The sequence below is a fragment of the Cucurbita pepo genome, chromosome 15 (assembly GCF_057944985.1).
Source record: "Cucurbita pepo subsp. pepo isolate OVF chromosome 15, ASM5794498v1, whole genome shotgun sequence".
NCBI classification, from domain to species: domain Eukaryota; kingdom Viridiplantae; phylum Streptophyta; class Magnoliopsida; order Cucurbitales; family Cucurbitaceae; genus Cucurbita; species Cucurbita pepo.
This window is the reverse complement of record NC_141812.1, coordinates 7,653,856-7,670,405: the sequence shown is the minus strand read 5'-3', so window position 1 is coordinate 7,670,405 and position 16,550 is coordinate 7,653,856. Positions and strand designations below refer to the sequence as shown.

The 16,550-nt window shown below is 32.1% G+C and overlaps 1 protein-coding gene and 1 long non-coding RNA gene across 4 annotated transcripts; one reads left to right on the top strand and one right to left on the bottom strand.

The window, feature by feature from the left end:
* Positions 1 to 8,679: 8,679 nt before the first annotated feature.
* On the bottom strand, positions 8,680 to 12,193 carry LOC111811536 (uncharacterized). Of its 2 annotated transcripts, XR_015411922.1 has the most exons (5): positions 12,052 to 12,193; positions 11,256 to 11,762; positions 10,861 to 10,936; positions 9,684 to 9,763; positions 8,680 to 9,477 (listed from the first exon to the last, which is right to left on the bottom strand). It is a non-coding gene; the product is annotated as an uncharacterized LOC111811536 (long non-coding RNA). The 2 variants fall into 2 exon arrangements; XR_015411921.1 differs by having other exon boundaries at positions 8,680 to 9,763.
* On the top strand, positions 11,664 to 16,490 carry LOC111811514 (Myosin heavy chain-related protein). 2 transcript variants are annotated; one of them, XM_023698405.2, is made up of 9 exons: positions 11,668 to 11,850; positions 12,076 to 12,276; positions 12,371 to 12,493; positions 12,617 to 12,654; positions 12,762 to 12,861; positions 13,068 to 15,107; positions 15,222 to 15,260; positions 15,908 to 15,993; positions 16,114 to 16,490. In XM_023698405.2, exons 1-9 carry the CDS (start codon positions 11,782 to 11,784, stop codon positions 16,361 to 16,363), a joined length of 2,946 nt encoding a protein of 981 aa, XP_023554173.2. In that variant the 5' UTR covers positions 11,668 to 11,781; the 3' UTR covers positions 16,364 to 16,490. The 2 variants fall into 2 exon arrangements, with proteins under 2 accessions (XP_086974122.1, XP_023554173.2); XM_087117996.1 differs by having other exon boundaries at positions 11,664 to 11,850; positions 13,068 to 15,260.
* The last annotated feature ends 60 nt before the right edge of the window (positions 16,491 to 16,550 follow it).

Below are 16,550 nucleotides of genomic sequence, written 5' to 3'. Positions count from 1 at the left end.
ATATGGGACATGGGTTGTTACAACGTACACAAAATACTATAAAAAGTTTATGATAACGTTTTTCGTAAGCTATCGTATTCATTATTTCTTGTAGTGATCAGAGTATTTTTTGTTGTGGCATTCCGCTACAACAATTGATATCATAATTTTTTGTTGTGACAGTATAGCACAATAAGCGGTACCAGAGCATTGTAGTTGTGGCGTCCTGTGGTACAACAAGGACAACTTTGGAGTATGAGTCAAGAGGAAAAATACGTAAATATCCCTCAAAAACACTTTATAATAAATCAAGGTTTGTATGAATACCAAGTGACAAGTTGCTAATAGATTTATGCATGAAAAAAAAAAAATTATGACTCATATGGATTAGGGCATACTTGATCAGAATTTTTCTTTAATTGTGCTTCAAGACTTAACAAAAAACTCTTATAACGAGAGCTCGAGTTATTTCGAGATTAAAGCACTTTTGAGGATTAAAGTTTTTTCCAAAGGTACAATGTAACAAAGTAAAATAACAATAAAATGGTAGCCGATCTCATCTCTCCACCCATCTCAAATTCTTTCTCCAAATATCTCTCATCAACAACTCTTCCAACGACAATCATGTATTAGCCGAACAATTCTACAAGAAAAAATGGTAGGTAAGAAAAAATGGTAGATTTACCTAAAAAAAATGATGTGGTTATTCTTGCATAAAAAACCAACAGAAAAGCAAAGATGACAGATTTACTTGGAAGGAGAAAAAAGTTTGGTTAAGTTAGATATCTATTTTCATTTATCTTGTTGCAAATTATTTAGATTTTAATTATCATTTTGTGTTACCACAAAAAAATCTTTTTTCTTATTTCAATTATTTAGATTTTACTTATCATTTTGTGTTACAAAAATCAGGTTAGCATTTTTTAAAATAAAAAAAGGTAAGGATCTATTCAAGTTAACCAAAAATGATTGGGAGATGATTAAACTGTTCTTTGTTCTTTGTGACTCCAGCCGCGGAATAATATTGATAATTTTTTTTAAATATGTATTGTCAAACACAAATTTATTTCTAAGAATAAAAATGATAGAAGATAGGTCAAGTAAACTTAATAACTATGAAAAAAATTGTGTCCAAGGATGTAACCACTGTAATCAAGTCAATCTTTCACGAGTTATTTGTAATTACAACTAATCAAAAGTTTATTTTAATCACGGTTGTTTTAATGAATAATTTGATTATAATCAACCATAAGCTAAGCTACTTCTCTCTTGAGCTAGTGAGAGGGTGTGACCCATTGTTTAAGTAAAAAAAATACGCGCTTAGAGAACTCTTCATATGCTTACCTTTTATTGGAAGAAGTTGATTTTATATTGTTCCCAGCATTTTCTTTAGTCAAGTCTATAAAGTGGTGGACATTAAATCCATTACAAAAGTAATTCTCACTCATGCAAATGGAAGAGCAATCTCTCACATACATTCATAATTCACTCAAGATGAACAAAATGCTTAGCAATGGTATTAAATAATACTAAAAATGAAAAATTGTTTGGACCTTATGCATTATTGTATGTTTATACATTGGGTATCCCTATTCTTTCACAATAGTACACACACGTACACTACTAGGTAGGGGCCCGTGTGTAGGAGTGTATTATTGTGTGTTCATGCATTGGGGAGAATCCCTATTCTTTCACGACGTACACTACTAGGCAGGAGCCCGTGTGTAGAAGTGGGATCGTGCTACTTCAATTTCGCATAAAGGCAAAGCATCCTTGTACGGCTGACAACAGTATTGCAACTCGAGACCATGACACATGCATATGGTAGTCGTTTTAAAAATGTTTTTGAACACGTAAGTCCATGGTCGTGTTTTAAGATGAAAGTTATATTATATGAAATTTAAAGGAGGTAATTTCGCTTTCAGTGTTCATGATATATGTACAGTAATGACCTTAGATTAAGTAGAAAATTTAAGTCATTACACAACATTTTATATATATACCTTAATCAAAATTAATATTAAAATTTAAATAATTAATTACTTAATCTTTAGTTATAAATCTCAACCATCTCCTATTTACCCTAAAAATGGTGAGATATGTACCCAACAAATATTTTATATCCAGCATGTCCTCTAGCTTATTCAAGAGAAGTTGAGACTTGTAGGTTTCCCTCAATTACTTTAGTTTATAGAGCCATTTTATATTGTATCAAAATGATTCTCTTTCACTTAGCTTATAGAGCCATTTTATATTATATCAAAATGTCTGTCCTTACTAGAAATCTTGGTCATTGATACTTTCTTTCTCTATATGATTCCATGTGCGTAGATATTCTCTAATTTTATTAATATTAAGGTTTGTATGTTATCATAATAAATAGACTAAATCATATTTGAAATACTTTTCATATCTTTAAGAAATTAGTGCAGTCATGCAAGTCCTTTGTTACTTCAAAAACAAAATACATTAAATTTGTATACCTATTTCATAATTTAGGGTAAAATTATTCTTAACATACATTTTTCAATAATAAGAACTAAGGTATCATACATGTTGAGAATGATGGTTTAATTCATTAGCGAAAAAAAATGAAATTAACTTATTTTTTATTTATAATTAAACAAAACTAGAGGTTAAATACATCTACATTGAAGAGTATAGAGAAAGTTTTCGTGAATTTTTAATCTTCTTATTCCAACTCTTCAACGATTGAATTTTCTATTCTTTCACAAAATCTTCATAGCGGTGTAACGCCCGAGAAAAATTGGGAACAAAAAGGGAAAAAATATAATTTTTCTAATTCATAATTAAGTTGCCCATTATAGAGTGAAAGTTTGAAGATGATAAGTTTGAAGATGATGTAGAATGAAAAAGTATTCAAAATAAGAATAATGGTTTTCTATAAAAATAAAAAATTTAGCAAAGAGAATTCAAGAACATTCAAGAATGGGGTGTTTTTAATTTAGCCATGTCACCTCCAAATTAAGAGAAGGTAATTGAAAAGTGGTGAACAACTAATCAAACCATGACCACATTTAAATATGATTCAAAATCAAAGGGCTATGAAATTGACTATCAATAAGTAGTCATCTACCATTTTTCTTAAGAAATATTTGTAGGAATCGTTTAAAATTTAATATGAGCCTTAAATTAAGTATGATCTAAAGGAATATGGAAGAAATAAACAAAGAACGGTGAGTTAAGGATCTAAATCGAGTGTTTTGCTTGAGAATCAAGTAATGTTAAAATAACCCACTAAACTCTAGTACCTATAAAATTTTAATATTGGAATAATATGACATCTTAGGGTTATAAATGGAATTTTGTAGTCATGGGATAAGGTTAGTAAAATAACCATAATGCCCCTAAAGTAAAAGGTAACTTACCGTTCATGACCCAAACGACCTCTAAATGTCATAAAACTTTATAAGAGATTTTATTTTATGATTTTTACCCATTATGCAAAGATTTAGAATCATTAGATCATGTTTAAGGCTCGCACCAAATTTAACTTTATAAATGACCAAAATGTCCCTATATGTCTAAGTGTTGATTTATGAACCAAATAAACTCCAAATGCCTAAGATCTTATATATGACTTTGACTTTGCAAGATTTCAAAGTCATTAGAGAATTGTTTAAAGACTGAATCAAGGATTAAGGTAAAAATTATTGAAATGTCCTAAGAATAACCATAAGTCATTTCAAAGTCCAAGTATCCTATGAATAACTCAAGATTTTAAAAAATGGTTATGTATAAAGAAATGAAAATTTATGTAAGATTAGAACCTAAACCAAGTTAGAGATATAAGTTAAGGAGGAAGGGATATGACTAGAATACCACCTATGGTTAACCCCTAAGATTTATGCAGGTAGTTGATTCCAAATAAGTCTAGAAGTTTAATATGACTTGGGCTCACTTCAAGACCTTGAATATTCTTAAAAATCACAATCAAGGTATATTATAAGCTTCATGTCACACTTAAGATAACCCAAGTTCATTCTTGACTTCACCGTAAGTTTTAAGATAATCCTTGAATTTTAAGGAACTAAGAGGCTATTTTAAGTAACTAGGAGGCTAACCTATCTCAAGATGAGCTCAAAGTTAGCCCTTGATTTTTGAGCCATCAAGATTCTATCTCATGATAAGCTTAAGGATAATCCTTAGTTTTCAAGTAACCAGAAGGCTATTCTAACTTAAGATGAGCTCTAGGTTGGCACTTGATTTTCAAGCAATTGGAATATTACCTAATAAGCTTTATGATAGCTTTTGTTTTCAAGCAACTAGTAGGCTACCCTAATTCAAGATGAGCTCTAGGTCCGCCCTTAGTTTTTAAGTAATTAGGATACTGTTCCAAAGTAAGCTTTAGTTAGCTTTAATTTTCAGGTAAACAATATGCTACTTTAACTTTAAGGTCGTGAAATAAGTTTACTACAGACTCCTGCCCTAAAGTAGTATAAGCCTCAAGAACCAAGAACAAGGACTAATGACAACAAAAATAAGAATCAAGACCAAGAACTAAGGTCAAGAACCAGAACTAAGAACTATGATAAAAAATCAAGAACAAAAGATAAGAACTAAAAGAGTGGTATCCTAGCATTCCCAAAATACATGATTAAGGGTTACTTACTTAGCCTTTGTACTCATTCCTATTCTCTCATGTTTTTTAGATGACCAAATGAAGCTGGTCGAGAATGGAAACGGATCTGGAGTTGAAGTCATATAGAACCACGTTGTGTTTTAATTGATTTGATATTAATTCTAAGTTGTTTTGTTTATCGAGTCCAATCTATTTAAACTTTATTATTGATTTGTAAATAAAATGTATTTATATTTTTAAACATCAAAAATTTTATTGTACACATTTTACTTTGTCATTTATGTTTTCAAGTATGTTTTAAATTAGTCGCGATTCGAGATTAAAATCGGGTCGTGACACAAATCGAAGGCAAGCCCTCAAAGGTAGAAGTTCATAACTCATTAAGGATTAAGATCGAGTTGCATATGATCATCTTGTGAAATATTAATGCTCTCAATTAACAAATTTATAAAAATATATTATATATTTTGTGGTCTTATTTTATACAATTCATTGTATAGGATACCCTACTCACATGTCATGACATGAACGATTTGGATCAAATCATTTGTAATAATTACAAAGTGAGTCGTATCAATAAAGTTATCAAGATAAGAAACTCAATGATATCCATATACGGTAAATCTTTTAGTTTATTGCTTGAATAATATCTTCTTGTACATCAACCACATCCAGTTGAAGATTACATTAATAACTTTAAATTTTTCATACTATGGATAATATTAAATTGTTAATGAAATAATCAAAATTATTATTAAAAATTAGGTGGTAGGACCTAATAAACATGACACAATGTCTTGGCTCTAAGATTATAGCTAGCCAAGTAGGCTAAACTCATAATATGTCTAAGATTATAGCTAGCCAAGTAGGCTAAACTCATAATATGACACAACGAGAATCATGACCCTAACACAACGTCCTAATAGTTAAGTATCACCCCACGAGATGGATCGAACCTAGCTTAGAGATGCCTTAAGTTACCCTAGACCTTCCTACCTCTTTAGTATGCCATGAACTCATGATTTCTCACCTCGATTGATGGGATGCCTTGCCTCAATGGGCAGGATGTCATATATGATTCTACTAGCCTGACGGGTAGCATCACAATTTTGTATTGATGACCTAGATTGGTCTAGTTAAGAAAATATCTCAAATTCAAGATTTATGACTATGTATTGTGTGAAAATGGACATGAATTTTCATATAAGACCCATGCAAACCAATCTTGAGAGGGGTGAGGGACCACATGAGTACGTAGGACCCATATCAAGTCATGAATATGTATTGGATGTGAAAATGGGCATAGGCTTATCGATTAGATTCATCCTCTATAAATTTGCCTTGAGAGAGGTGAGGGATCACATGGATATGTAGGACAGAGAGCAATATATGACTATGTATTAAGTGTGGAAATAGAGGTAGACTTCCAGATATAACTCATGCTTTGTAAATTTGTCTCGAGAGAGATGAGGGACTACATGGGTACATAGGACGAGGCTTAGACATGGATTGATCAAGGACTCAAAATTCAGATTCTTAAGAATGAACCCTTAAGAGTGTAGTTCCTTAGCTGCATCCATGACCACGATCAAAATCATACCAACTTATGGTCTATTTTAGACTGGCCCTAATTCTTTATTGTTTATCAAGTATACTGTGTATATTTTATTAGGCAAAAAAATTTATGTATTTTTGTTACTCTTTTAATCCACAGCAAAATTTTCAATTCAAACAACTTGAAACTCAAATTGTGACACTATAACTTGAACACAAGAGACTATGGTGGGTGACCAATGATCACTCCAACGATTTATTGTCGAAGTGATCGTTGGTTTTCATCCTTAGTCCTAGTTATTGTTAGCCACAAGTTCTTTTCGCTAGTCACTAGAAGTCAATGGTGGTCAAAGTAGCCATTGATGGTCATTGGCAGTGAGTGATGGTTGGTGGTGGTTGCTAGCTTTTGGGCATTGGCAGTCGACAATGGTGAGTGGTAGTTGTTAGTCCGGTGGATGGGCATTGATGGCTAGCAGTGGTGAGTTTTTTGACAAAGATCAAGGTAGAAGTAAAAGATAAAAGAGATTTGGGTTAAGTAGTGTCAGAATATTTTAAAATTTTTTTATAACGAAGGTTAAAATTTCCACAATCGTATAATATTGTCCACTTTGAGTATAGGTTCTCGTGGTTTTGGGCTTCTCCAAAAAGCCTCATACAAATAGAGAGAATATTCCTTAATTATAAATTCATGATCATTCCCTCAACGTGGACAAAATTTCAGAGTTCATTATTACACTCAAAAATTCTTTTTTTATATTTTCTTTTCTAAGTGTTTCCTTCAAAAATGACTTTGTTTCTTCTCAAATTCATTTTTGAAAATCCAATTTAAGTGATGGTCAAATATTTCAAATCTTGCTCAACCCGTTATTTTTAACAAAAAGTGAATCACTTAAAAAGTCAATAATAATAAATAAATAAAAAGCCAACAAACCAACAACTCATTTCAATATTTTTTGAAGGAAATAATAAATAAAGATAGCTCGAGGAGGCATGACGCTAACGTAGATCCATTCCTAATCATAAATGGTAGTTTTTTTTAATAAAAAAAATAATACTACGTAATCTAAAAGTATCTAAATTGTAGTTACATTAATTTATGTAGTGTACTTGTGCCCAAACATTTAACAAGGCAAGCAAGCATAAAAAATAGGGCGGTTAAATAAAATATGTATGGTTGGACCCAAACATTTAAGAAGGCAAGCAAGCATAATTCATCGTTTATGTACATTGTCACATTGTATGAAAGAATCAATTTTTAGCCAAATTAACGTACCAACTCAATCCCTTCTTTCACCTTAAAGGGCCCGTTTTGGTTGAGGGTCTTCAGGGGACATTGTACACAGAAAAACATACATCTTGTTACCCATCAAAGCTCATGAGTTTCCTCAAACACCATCTCTTCTTCTTCTTCTTTTTTTTTTTTCCATCCATCTCTGATTTCTTTACCCTCTTTTTTTTTTTTTTTTTTTTTTTTTTTTTTTTTTTTTTTTTCTGTTATTTTTCTTTTGGAATACTTTTTTTTTCTTTTCTACTTTTACATTTTTATTTTTATCTCCTCTTCCCACTTTTCTTTTTTCTTTTGGCATGACTTTCTTTATATATATATATATATATATATATATATATTTTAATATAATTCTCTTTTTTTTGTTCTATTATTTGTGTTTCGTGTTGGATTTTTTTTATTTTTTATTTTTTATTTTTAATGTTTGCTCGTTATTTTTATTACTTATTTTTATCTTTCAATTTTGGAGCTTTGAAATAAATCATTTAGGAGAAGAGATTATAAATGATAATGAATTAAAATATTTGTGTTTTATAGTGGGGGGAGTGAGGTAAATTTATTATATTTAATTTTTTTAATATAACATGTATACTTATATTTTCAATTTGGTAAAAGTTTATTTGATTTTATGAAAAAAAATTGGTTAAATTTGATTATATGAGATAGAGGTTAAGAAATGGACTTAAAATTTTAATAATTTGATTTAATAAAAATAAAATATATTAATTATCTAAAATTAAATAACATAACAAAATTGTTGAAAATATTTTATATTTTCATTTATAGAAATTCTCGTAACATCCTAAGACTAAACACAATTATTTGATTACTGAATTTCTATTTTTAGATATTATTTTTATATTCTTTTAGGCATTATAAATAATATTTTCAACCAAAGCATTCAAGATGAATAAAGTAAAAGATCCTCATACTTTCGATAGAAACATTATCTCATCCTCGAAAGTAAAGTAAGAACGAAAGAGCCAATGAAACATTACAAATCACGATCATAAAACAATATACGTGGGACAAAATGTGAAGCTGGCGAAAAGGGATAGAAAAGAAAATCTTAAACACAACAATAATATCTATATCCAAATAAGAAACATCCAACATGCCTGAAGGAATCATTATCTACACTAATAGTCTCCCTATAGGACTGGACTGGTCACACTACAGAGACCAGACAAATAAAAAAACTAAAAACTGAGAATATTAAAAATTTTAAATTATAAATTTACTCACTAACACTTGCATATCAATACAAAAGTAAAATAATTTTAAATTAAAATATCACTGGTTCCATCATAATTAGTCCTCTAATTTTATCAATAAATGAAAAGAATCATAATTCACCAACTCAAAACATTAATAAATACTAACAATAAAAATTAATTTTAAGATAGGTTGAAAGTAAAGAAACGCGTCACGTCGTTAGAGAAACAATCTCTATCTACTTAAACTAATAATAATTCTATATGCATTTTAGAATGAAACTAATAATAATAATACTTAAAGAAGGGTCTAAATGAAGGCAATAAATGAAAACAAACAATGCTCTTTCGATATCTTAGAAGTAGGACGGTAACTAGACCTCCTATTCAGTTTCGGTATCTAATAGTAGGACTGTAACTAAATCTCCTACTCAGTTTCGGTATCTAATAGTAGGACTGTAACTAAATCTCCTACTCAGTTTCGGTATCTAATAAGTGAATATTTGCTAAAACCACCCCACTTAAATGGTAGTAAATAATCATTTACAGAATCAAAAAAATTATAAAGAAAATGGATATATCAATAAATGAATATAAAATATGCAAGGAAAAATACTATACGAGCTAAATATCATATAAAATATTTGCATATAATAAATGGTCAAATATGGCACTTAATAAAGGGTCAAATATAAACATATATAAACCATAATTTAGGACGGTTAATATACTCTCAAATCAAAACCTAGACCCACATACAGATTCCACTCAGTTTCTCATGCATATCTAGCTTTTGAGCACTCACTTTATTATCCTTCAGCAAAGGTCTGATGCAAGCAAAACTAAAAGCGAGGATAAAAGTAACTTTCCATTTATAATTTCACTCTTAAAATTTATAATAAATCTTTAATAAGACACAGATAATGCTCAATTAATTGAATTATACTTTTAATACTTCATAAGGAATTGATAAGACATCTAGCATCAATTGAGATTAGAAATTTAAATATAAAAAATGAAATAAAAAGCAGAAAGTTTGAGCACTTACGTCGTCCATAATTGCTTGGAGTGGGGTCTTTTTAATGGCAGAATGAAGAACGGAACCTCCACGAGCAAACCAGCTGGAATCTATATTCAATATCCAACACACCACATCGATTAATGGATATATATGTGTATATATATATGTAGTGGAAATGGCACATGACCCCACGTGTTTCGTCTCATTTACACACACACATTTTCCTTAACAAACCAATAATGCGACCTACCAATTCATGAGGTTCTTTCTTTTCTTATACAGCTTATGTGGCTTTGGCAAACTAACTATGCACAACGTTATCCTACAAACACTCTCAATGCCACAAAATTTGGTCATTTTATAGATTCAAATGGCTCTATTTTTTCTGACCATTTTATTTACCCTATCAAAACTAGCCTTTTCTAGAATGATATTGATTATTAACACATGATGTGTTTTCTTCATTAATTACACATAATGGTAATCTACCATATGTCATGTGTTATTAATTGCACATGATAATTTTCCAAAAATTCAAACAAAAAGTAAAGTAAGGTGCCCACCAATTTAGCTGGATTCGTCTATCACATATACCAGTGATCAACATTTAGTTAATTTCTAACTCAAAATTAAGCTTCACTTATAAAATACTAACCTTGAGGAATTAAAACTTTTATAACTTTAATATCAATCTACCACAAAAAAAAATCAAAGAAATTAATAAAATAAAATATGACTAGTCTGAAGGAAGTGATTGAACGTAAGCATAGCATCAATAACACAGAATAATTTTAAAAAATGATAATGTACTAATGTTAATAATAGTGGGGAATCACATCAAAATCACCTTAAACAAATAAATAAACGAAGAAGTAGAATAAAAGGCAACTAAATTGTAGACTCAAAATACAAAAGGGGGAAAAGTGAATGTTAACCTAAAAGAATCAAAAACAGAAAAAAAGAAGGAAAAAAAAAACTTGTACGTCACTCTGAATCCAGCTAATTAGAGAGAAAAGGACAGAAAGGCTATTAATTAGTAGGGCAAATAAAATTTCGAAATAGGCTGAACGAACCAAGTTCTAAATGAGATGAAATTAAGAACTCAAATTTAAATAGAACTTAATTTAATTAGTCAAAACATTGATACTATAGATCTAAACCAGTAATCAATATGTTGAATAGTATGCCATCTGAGTCGCCGTACCTTGGAGATATAAATATGGTTGTTACCACACTTCAACAGTGCAGGACCACTGTGCTCTGGAAAAGAGAACTCTAAACTGCCATTGAAATTATTATATAAAATTGATATGAAACAATCTGAAGTCAACAAGGCACCAAACTGCAACTTAATGAATGAAAATTGGTGAAGAAATGAGTGTTAACCAGAATATAAATAAGGACAAATTACAAAAATACCCTTCAACTTAGTTTTTAACTTCCAGAATTCAAACACCATGTTCTGTCTGAAGAAATTTTTTTTAAAAAGTTTTGAAATATTTATAAAATATGGAAGATAATCTTACCAACTTTAGACCAATGATAAAGTTTTAAGAGTACACAATAAATAAATAAACAGTTGAATGTGAGAAATTTTACCAAGCTTGGAATAACGTGGAAGGCCAAAAGCTCGTGACCCGCATTGTTCCCAACGTTGAAATAAAGTTTTCATTTGGTTGATGGAGAGGTATCATTAAAGTAGAGGGTCACATTTGTCATTTAGAAAATAGCGGCAGCATTGCACCGCTGCCTTTTGCAGCCAAAAGTAAATCATAATGCATTTCTGCGTTGTTCCTCTTCCAATACTGCACAGCTGCTTGTCTGATTGCCATGGGAGAGAAACTTCTCAGTTGTTCTTCCCACGTAACTAGTTCTTTACTTGTTTCGCCTCATCTTTTCCATCTCCATCTCCACAAAACTTAATTTTTATAGGCCCCCATCTTTTATTGCTGCTTTCAGGATTTTCCAATATTGCAGCGACCAGGGAGGAGAGAATTTCTTCCGGTTCAAACCAGAACAATTCATCAGACCGACTTCAAGTTCTAAATATTCGATAAGAGCCTGGTGGGTTTTCTGGTCAGGAACTAGAGGTTCATTCTTGGAGATCTGAAACAGAATTTGAAAAATGTTCAAATCATGGAGCAAGAAGCAGAAGATCAAAGCTGTATTCAAACTGCAATTCCAGGCAACAGAGGTAATATTTTGAAAGCCGGAGTAGTTAACTACATTTTTCTCTGCTCAACATGAAATGTCGGTAATTTTTACTGGTTTTCTAAAAATATTAATGTTAATTAGTTATAAATTTTCAGTAATTTTAACGAGATAATACGCTGATGGCTAGAGAATATTTGAAGTTTGAACTTTTCAACTCAATTTTGTAAGGACAGGATCTTACCCAGTACTATTGGCTTTCTTTCAGGTGCCGAAGTTGAAGAAACCGGCTTTGATGATATCTTTGGTGCCAGATGATGTGGGAAAGGCAACAGTGAAGCTTGAGAAAGCTGCTATTCAAGATGGTACTTGTGTGTGGGAGAATCCTGTTTATGAAACAGTCAAGCTTGTTAGGGAGATAAAAACAGGAAAAATCAATGAGAAAATTTACCATTTTGTGGTTTCAACGGTAAGGCATAGCAACACAGACTTCCAAATACTCTCCAGTTCGTAATTAGCCATCTGGTGGAGCAAGTTGTAAAATTTTGTGTGTGTATGTGCAGGGATCATCAAAATCTGGCTTTGTGGGCGAAGCTTCAATTGATTTTGCAGATTTTGAAGCAGAAACTGAACCCATGACAGTTTCCCTTCCTCTCAAGTTCGCAAACTCTGGCGCCATACTACACGTTGGTTCTCTATTTCTCATCCACTTGAGCTGTACCTAGAAATTTGAAGTCTAGTAAAACTGCCATGACATTATTTCTTATATATGTGGATGTTCCTGATATTCATGGAAATTGGCTAAACAGGTGACTATTCATAAAATGGAGGGAGATAATGATAAAAGGTAATAACAAGAACCTGAGATTTACTTTAATTTACAGTGTGACCCTTTCTTTTTTTGCTTGTTTTCCATCTGCCTCACCTTATGAAGTTTTAGTTTCCAATTAACAGAGATTATGAAGAGAACGGCGCTGCACCATGTCAACATGAGAACCTCTTTAATAGCCAGCTTAGCTTTTCAAGTACAGAAGGAAACCATTATCCCACAGAAGTAAGGTCTCATTCCAATTTTCCAATTCATTTTGAATTTAGGAACAACACCTGCGAAACATATTTTAATGCAGAATAGTTTCCTTGAAGTTAAAACCAATTTGATTGAAGAAAGATTTCCCTTTCATTTTCAATAAAAAAACTTCGTAATCACTAAGGATAGGTTGACCCATTCGCTTGATCCAAATTATATTGGTGGGATTGCAGAATGGCGACTTAAGTACATTACGTGAGGATGCAGAACAAAATGGCAACTCTAAAGTATCCCCTGGCTGTAATTCTGCTAAATTTGCATCGTACTGGGATGGTAGTAACGATGAAAGAAATACTCAACAGGATTCCAGATCAAAGAAGAATGCTATCCAAAGTCCTACCCTTTTGTCATCCCTTAGACAGAACTCCATGACTAAGGCAACTGTCGACACCACTAGGGTGAAAAACCAAGCGCATAAGCGATCAAATACGGAATGGTCACTGGGTTCAGTTTCAGATGGAAGTTTTGGTGACTCAGGAAATAGTATTGAAGAACACACTTCAAGAGAAAAGATGCACCAGCTTCCAAATAGTTCGATTGAAAGGGTAAGAAATGAGAATGTTATGCTCATGAGAAAGCTAGAAGTAACAGAAATGGAGTTGCAGTCTCTTCGTAAACAGGTCACGAAGGAGACCATACAAGGGCAGAATCTATCACGACAAATCATTTGCCTTACTGAGGAAAGGGATGCACTCAAAACAGAGTGCAAACAACTCAAGTTCTTGAAGAAATGTAATGATGAGGCAGAGGACTCCAAAACTTTGAAGTCTGAGATAAAGGAAGCAGGGATTCAGCTGGCCGCAACACGGGAAGAGCTTAAGCAGGAAAAGGAATTACGAATTGATCAACAGCTTCAACTGCAGAAAACACAAGACTCCAACTCTGATTTAGTTCTTGCAGTGAGAGATCTCGAAGAAATGATTGAGCTAAAGAATCGGGTAATTGCTGATCTTTCAAGAACTTTAGAATCCTCGGAGAGTGATGGAAAAGTTGCTTATGATTGTAAAAGGAATAATGATGAGAACCCAAAAGTGCCAAAAGAATTGATTCAAGGGTATGACAATGTCAAGGAAGTGGACATGTTGAAACAGGAGATCAAAGATTTGAATGGAGAAATAGAAATGCACCTGAAGAACATAGAAGAGCTAGAGATGCATTTAGAACAACTCATGTCAGACAATGAAATCCTCAAGCAAGAAAACGAAGACATCTCTGCAGAGTTCGAGAGAAACAAGGCAGAATATCTCAGAAAACAGAATGAATACTCGGGTTCTTTGGCTGTTATAAAAGAACTGGAATCTGAAATAGAAAGGCTAGAAGAAAAACTCCGAATACAAACTGAGGAGTTTTCAGAATCTTTGATCTCAATCAATGAGCTTGAAGGTCAGATCAAGCGCATGGAGAGAGAATTGGAAAAGCAGACTCGTGAGTATCATGACGAATTCAATGCCATCAAACATGCCAATGTTCAGTTGGAAAAAATGGCTATAGAAGCAAAAGAAGCATTGAGTAAGACAAGATGGAAAAATGCCATAAAAGCCGTCATTCTTCAGGAGAGAAGTAAAAAGTTTTCAATGGAAATGGCTTCCAAGTTAAATGATAATGAAAAGAGAATCATTAAATCTGTCAAAGAAATAAACGAATTGCGTCTGCAGAAAGTAGTATTGAAAGAAATGCTCCAGAAATCTAATGAAGATTCAGAAAAGAGCGAAGAAAAACTGCATGACCTTTCCTTCCAGCTAGAGTTAAAAACAAATGAAATGCATCACATGTCAATGGAGCTAGATAATAAGTCCAGACAACTTGAAGATGCGAAAGAGCATGAAGACTATCAGGAGGAGGAAATCCAAATGCTGAAATCAAATATAGAAACGCTAAATGCAGAAAAGCATATTGCAAAGCAGGCAGAGAGCGAACAACCTGAATGTTCAATTTCTGAAATGGAAGCATCGGAAGAAAGAAGGAAAGAAAGGGAAAGTTTAGAAAAAGAGATCGCTTTTTCGAAGAGAGAAGCAGAAAAGGTACAGGAAGAGCTGATTAGAATGAAAGCTTCCAAACACGAGCAAGATAGATTAATTGACAATCTACTAGCTGAAATGGAAAGCCTTAGAGCACAAATTAATGAGCTAAGGAAGGAATCACGGACAGAAAATTCTGAGAAAGAAAACCTAAGAAAACAGGTACTCGAACTAAAGAGTGAACTACAAAATAAGGTGAGAACTTCTTGCATGTCAAACATCAATTTGGAAGTTCAAGAAATTTCAGCTTTGAATCTAACCTCAGCTTCAATTCATAATGTATCTCAAACGCTTCCTCATACCATGCAGGAGCTTTCAGCTTCAGAAGAGGTGATGCAATCGCTTCAGGTAGTTCTCGAGCCCTTTAACTAAATATCCAGATACAAAATATTACACAAAATTCCGAAATTGATGTTTTCCAAGTCCTCCCCACCATTTATATAGTTAGAAAGTACTAAATTTTTATGATTTAAACATATATTCAAAAATGAAATAGAAGAAAGAAAGATAATATCTACTGTCAATGTATGACAGCAAGCAATGCAGCTGCAAGGAACTAGTATTGTAGTAAATACAAAGTTATCTTTGTTCTAGAGAAGAATCATCTCGACAGTCACTTAGAGAACAAGATTATGTTCAGAATTAATCTAATGCTGCAAGTACAAAACTACATTAACTTAGCTACCTAACGTATTTTTTTTCTACTGAGAAGCATTATAAGTAATTATATACATTCAGAATACCTCATCAGGGTGACTCCTGTCTCCATCTACATAAATTCCAGATCATCATGATTGGAGCATGTGAAAAGACTGTCAAGCACTTAGTGTTTATCATAGTTCTCTGTGAAAAATGAGATATCAAAAATAAAAAATGAAATGAATTTGGCTCATACTAGGCTAAAATTGCCCTTGTTAGACCTTGTTTTTTGTTTCATTGATATAACTTCATCCATGTTCTAGACTGCTAACACATCAGATGTCTTTGAAATGTAGGACATCAACCGTTCTGGTATCACCAAAACAAGTAATAAAGAAGAGAGACCGAACCAGAACAGTGTTCATGGAGAACTTTGTGGAAGGTATAAGCAGTCAGTCAGTTCAACATTCAGAAGCATGTTCATTTCCATAATTTACTTGTATTTTATGGGTCTTATAAGGGCTCTTTACTTAAATATACAAATGTTAATTCTGATTTGCAGGAAAGTGGACTCAAACTCATCAAATAAGGAACTGAAATTGTCAACTTCTGTTAAAAGTAACGATGACTGTTGTATTGACCTCCTTACTGAAATGTCCTCTCTAAAGGAGAAGAACCAAACTATGGAAAGAGAGCTGAAAGAAATGGAAGAGAGATATTCAGAGATAAGTCTCAAATTTGCAGAAGTAGAAGGCGAAAGACAACAACTTGTAATGACTGTGCGAAACCTTAAAAATAGTAAAAGAAATTAGTATTTTTACCTGGTTCTTCACCAAGTCATTGAGAATATTCAGCAGGAAAATATCGAGTGCTTAAACAGAAAACTTGGTATAACCAATTTATTGAAAATTACAAAATTATAGATATTTGCTGTCAGAAGATTATTCCCTCATTTTTTTTGTTTTTTTTTTTCTATTGGGAGACAAGCCCATTTTTCTT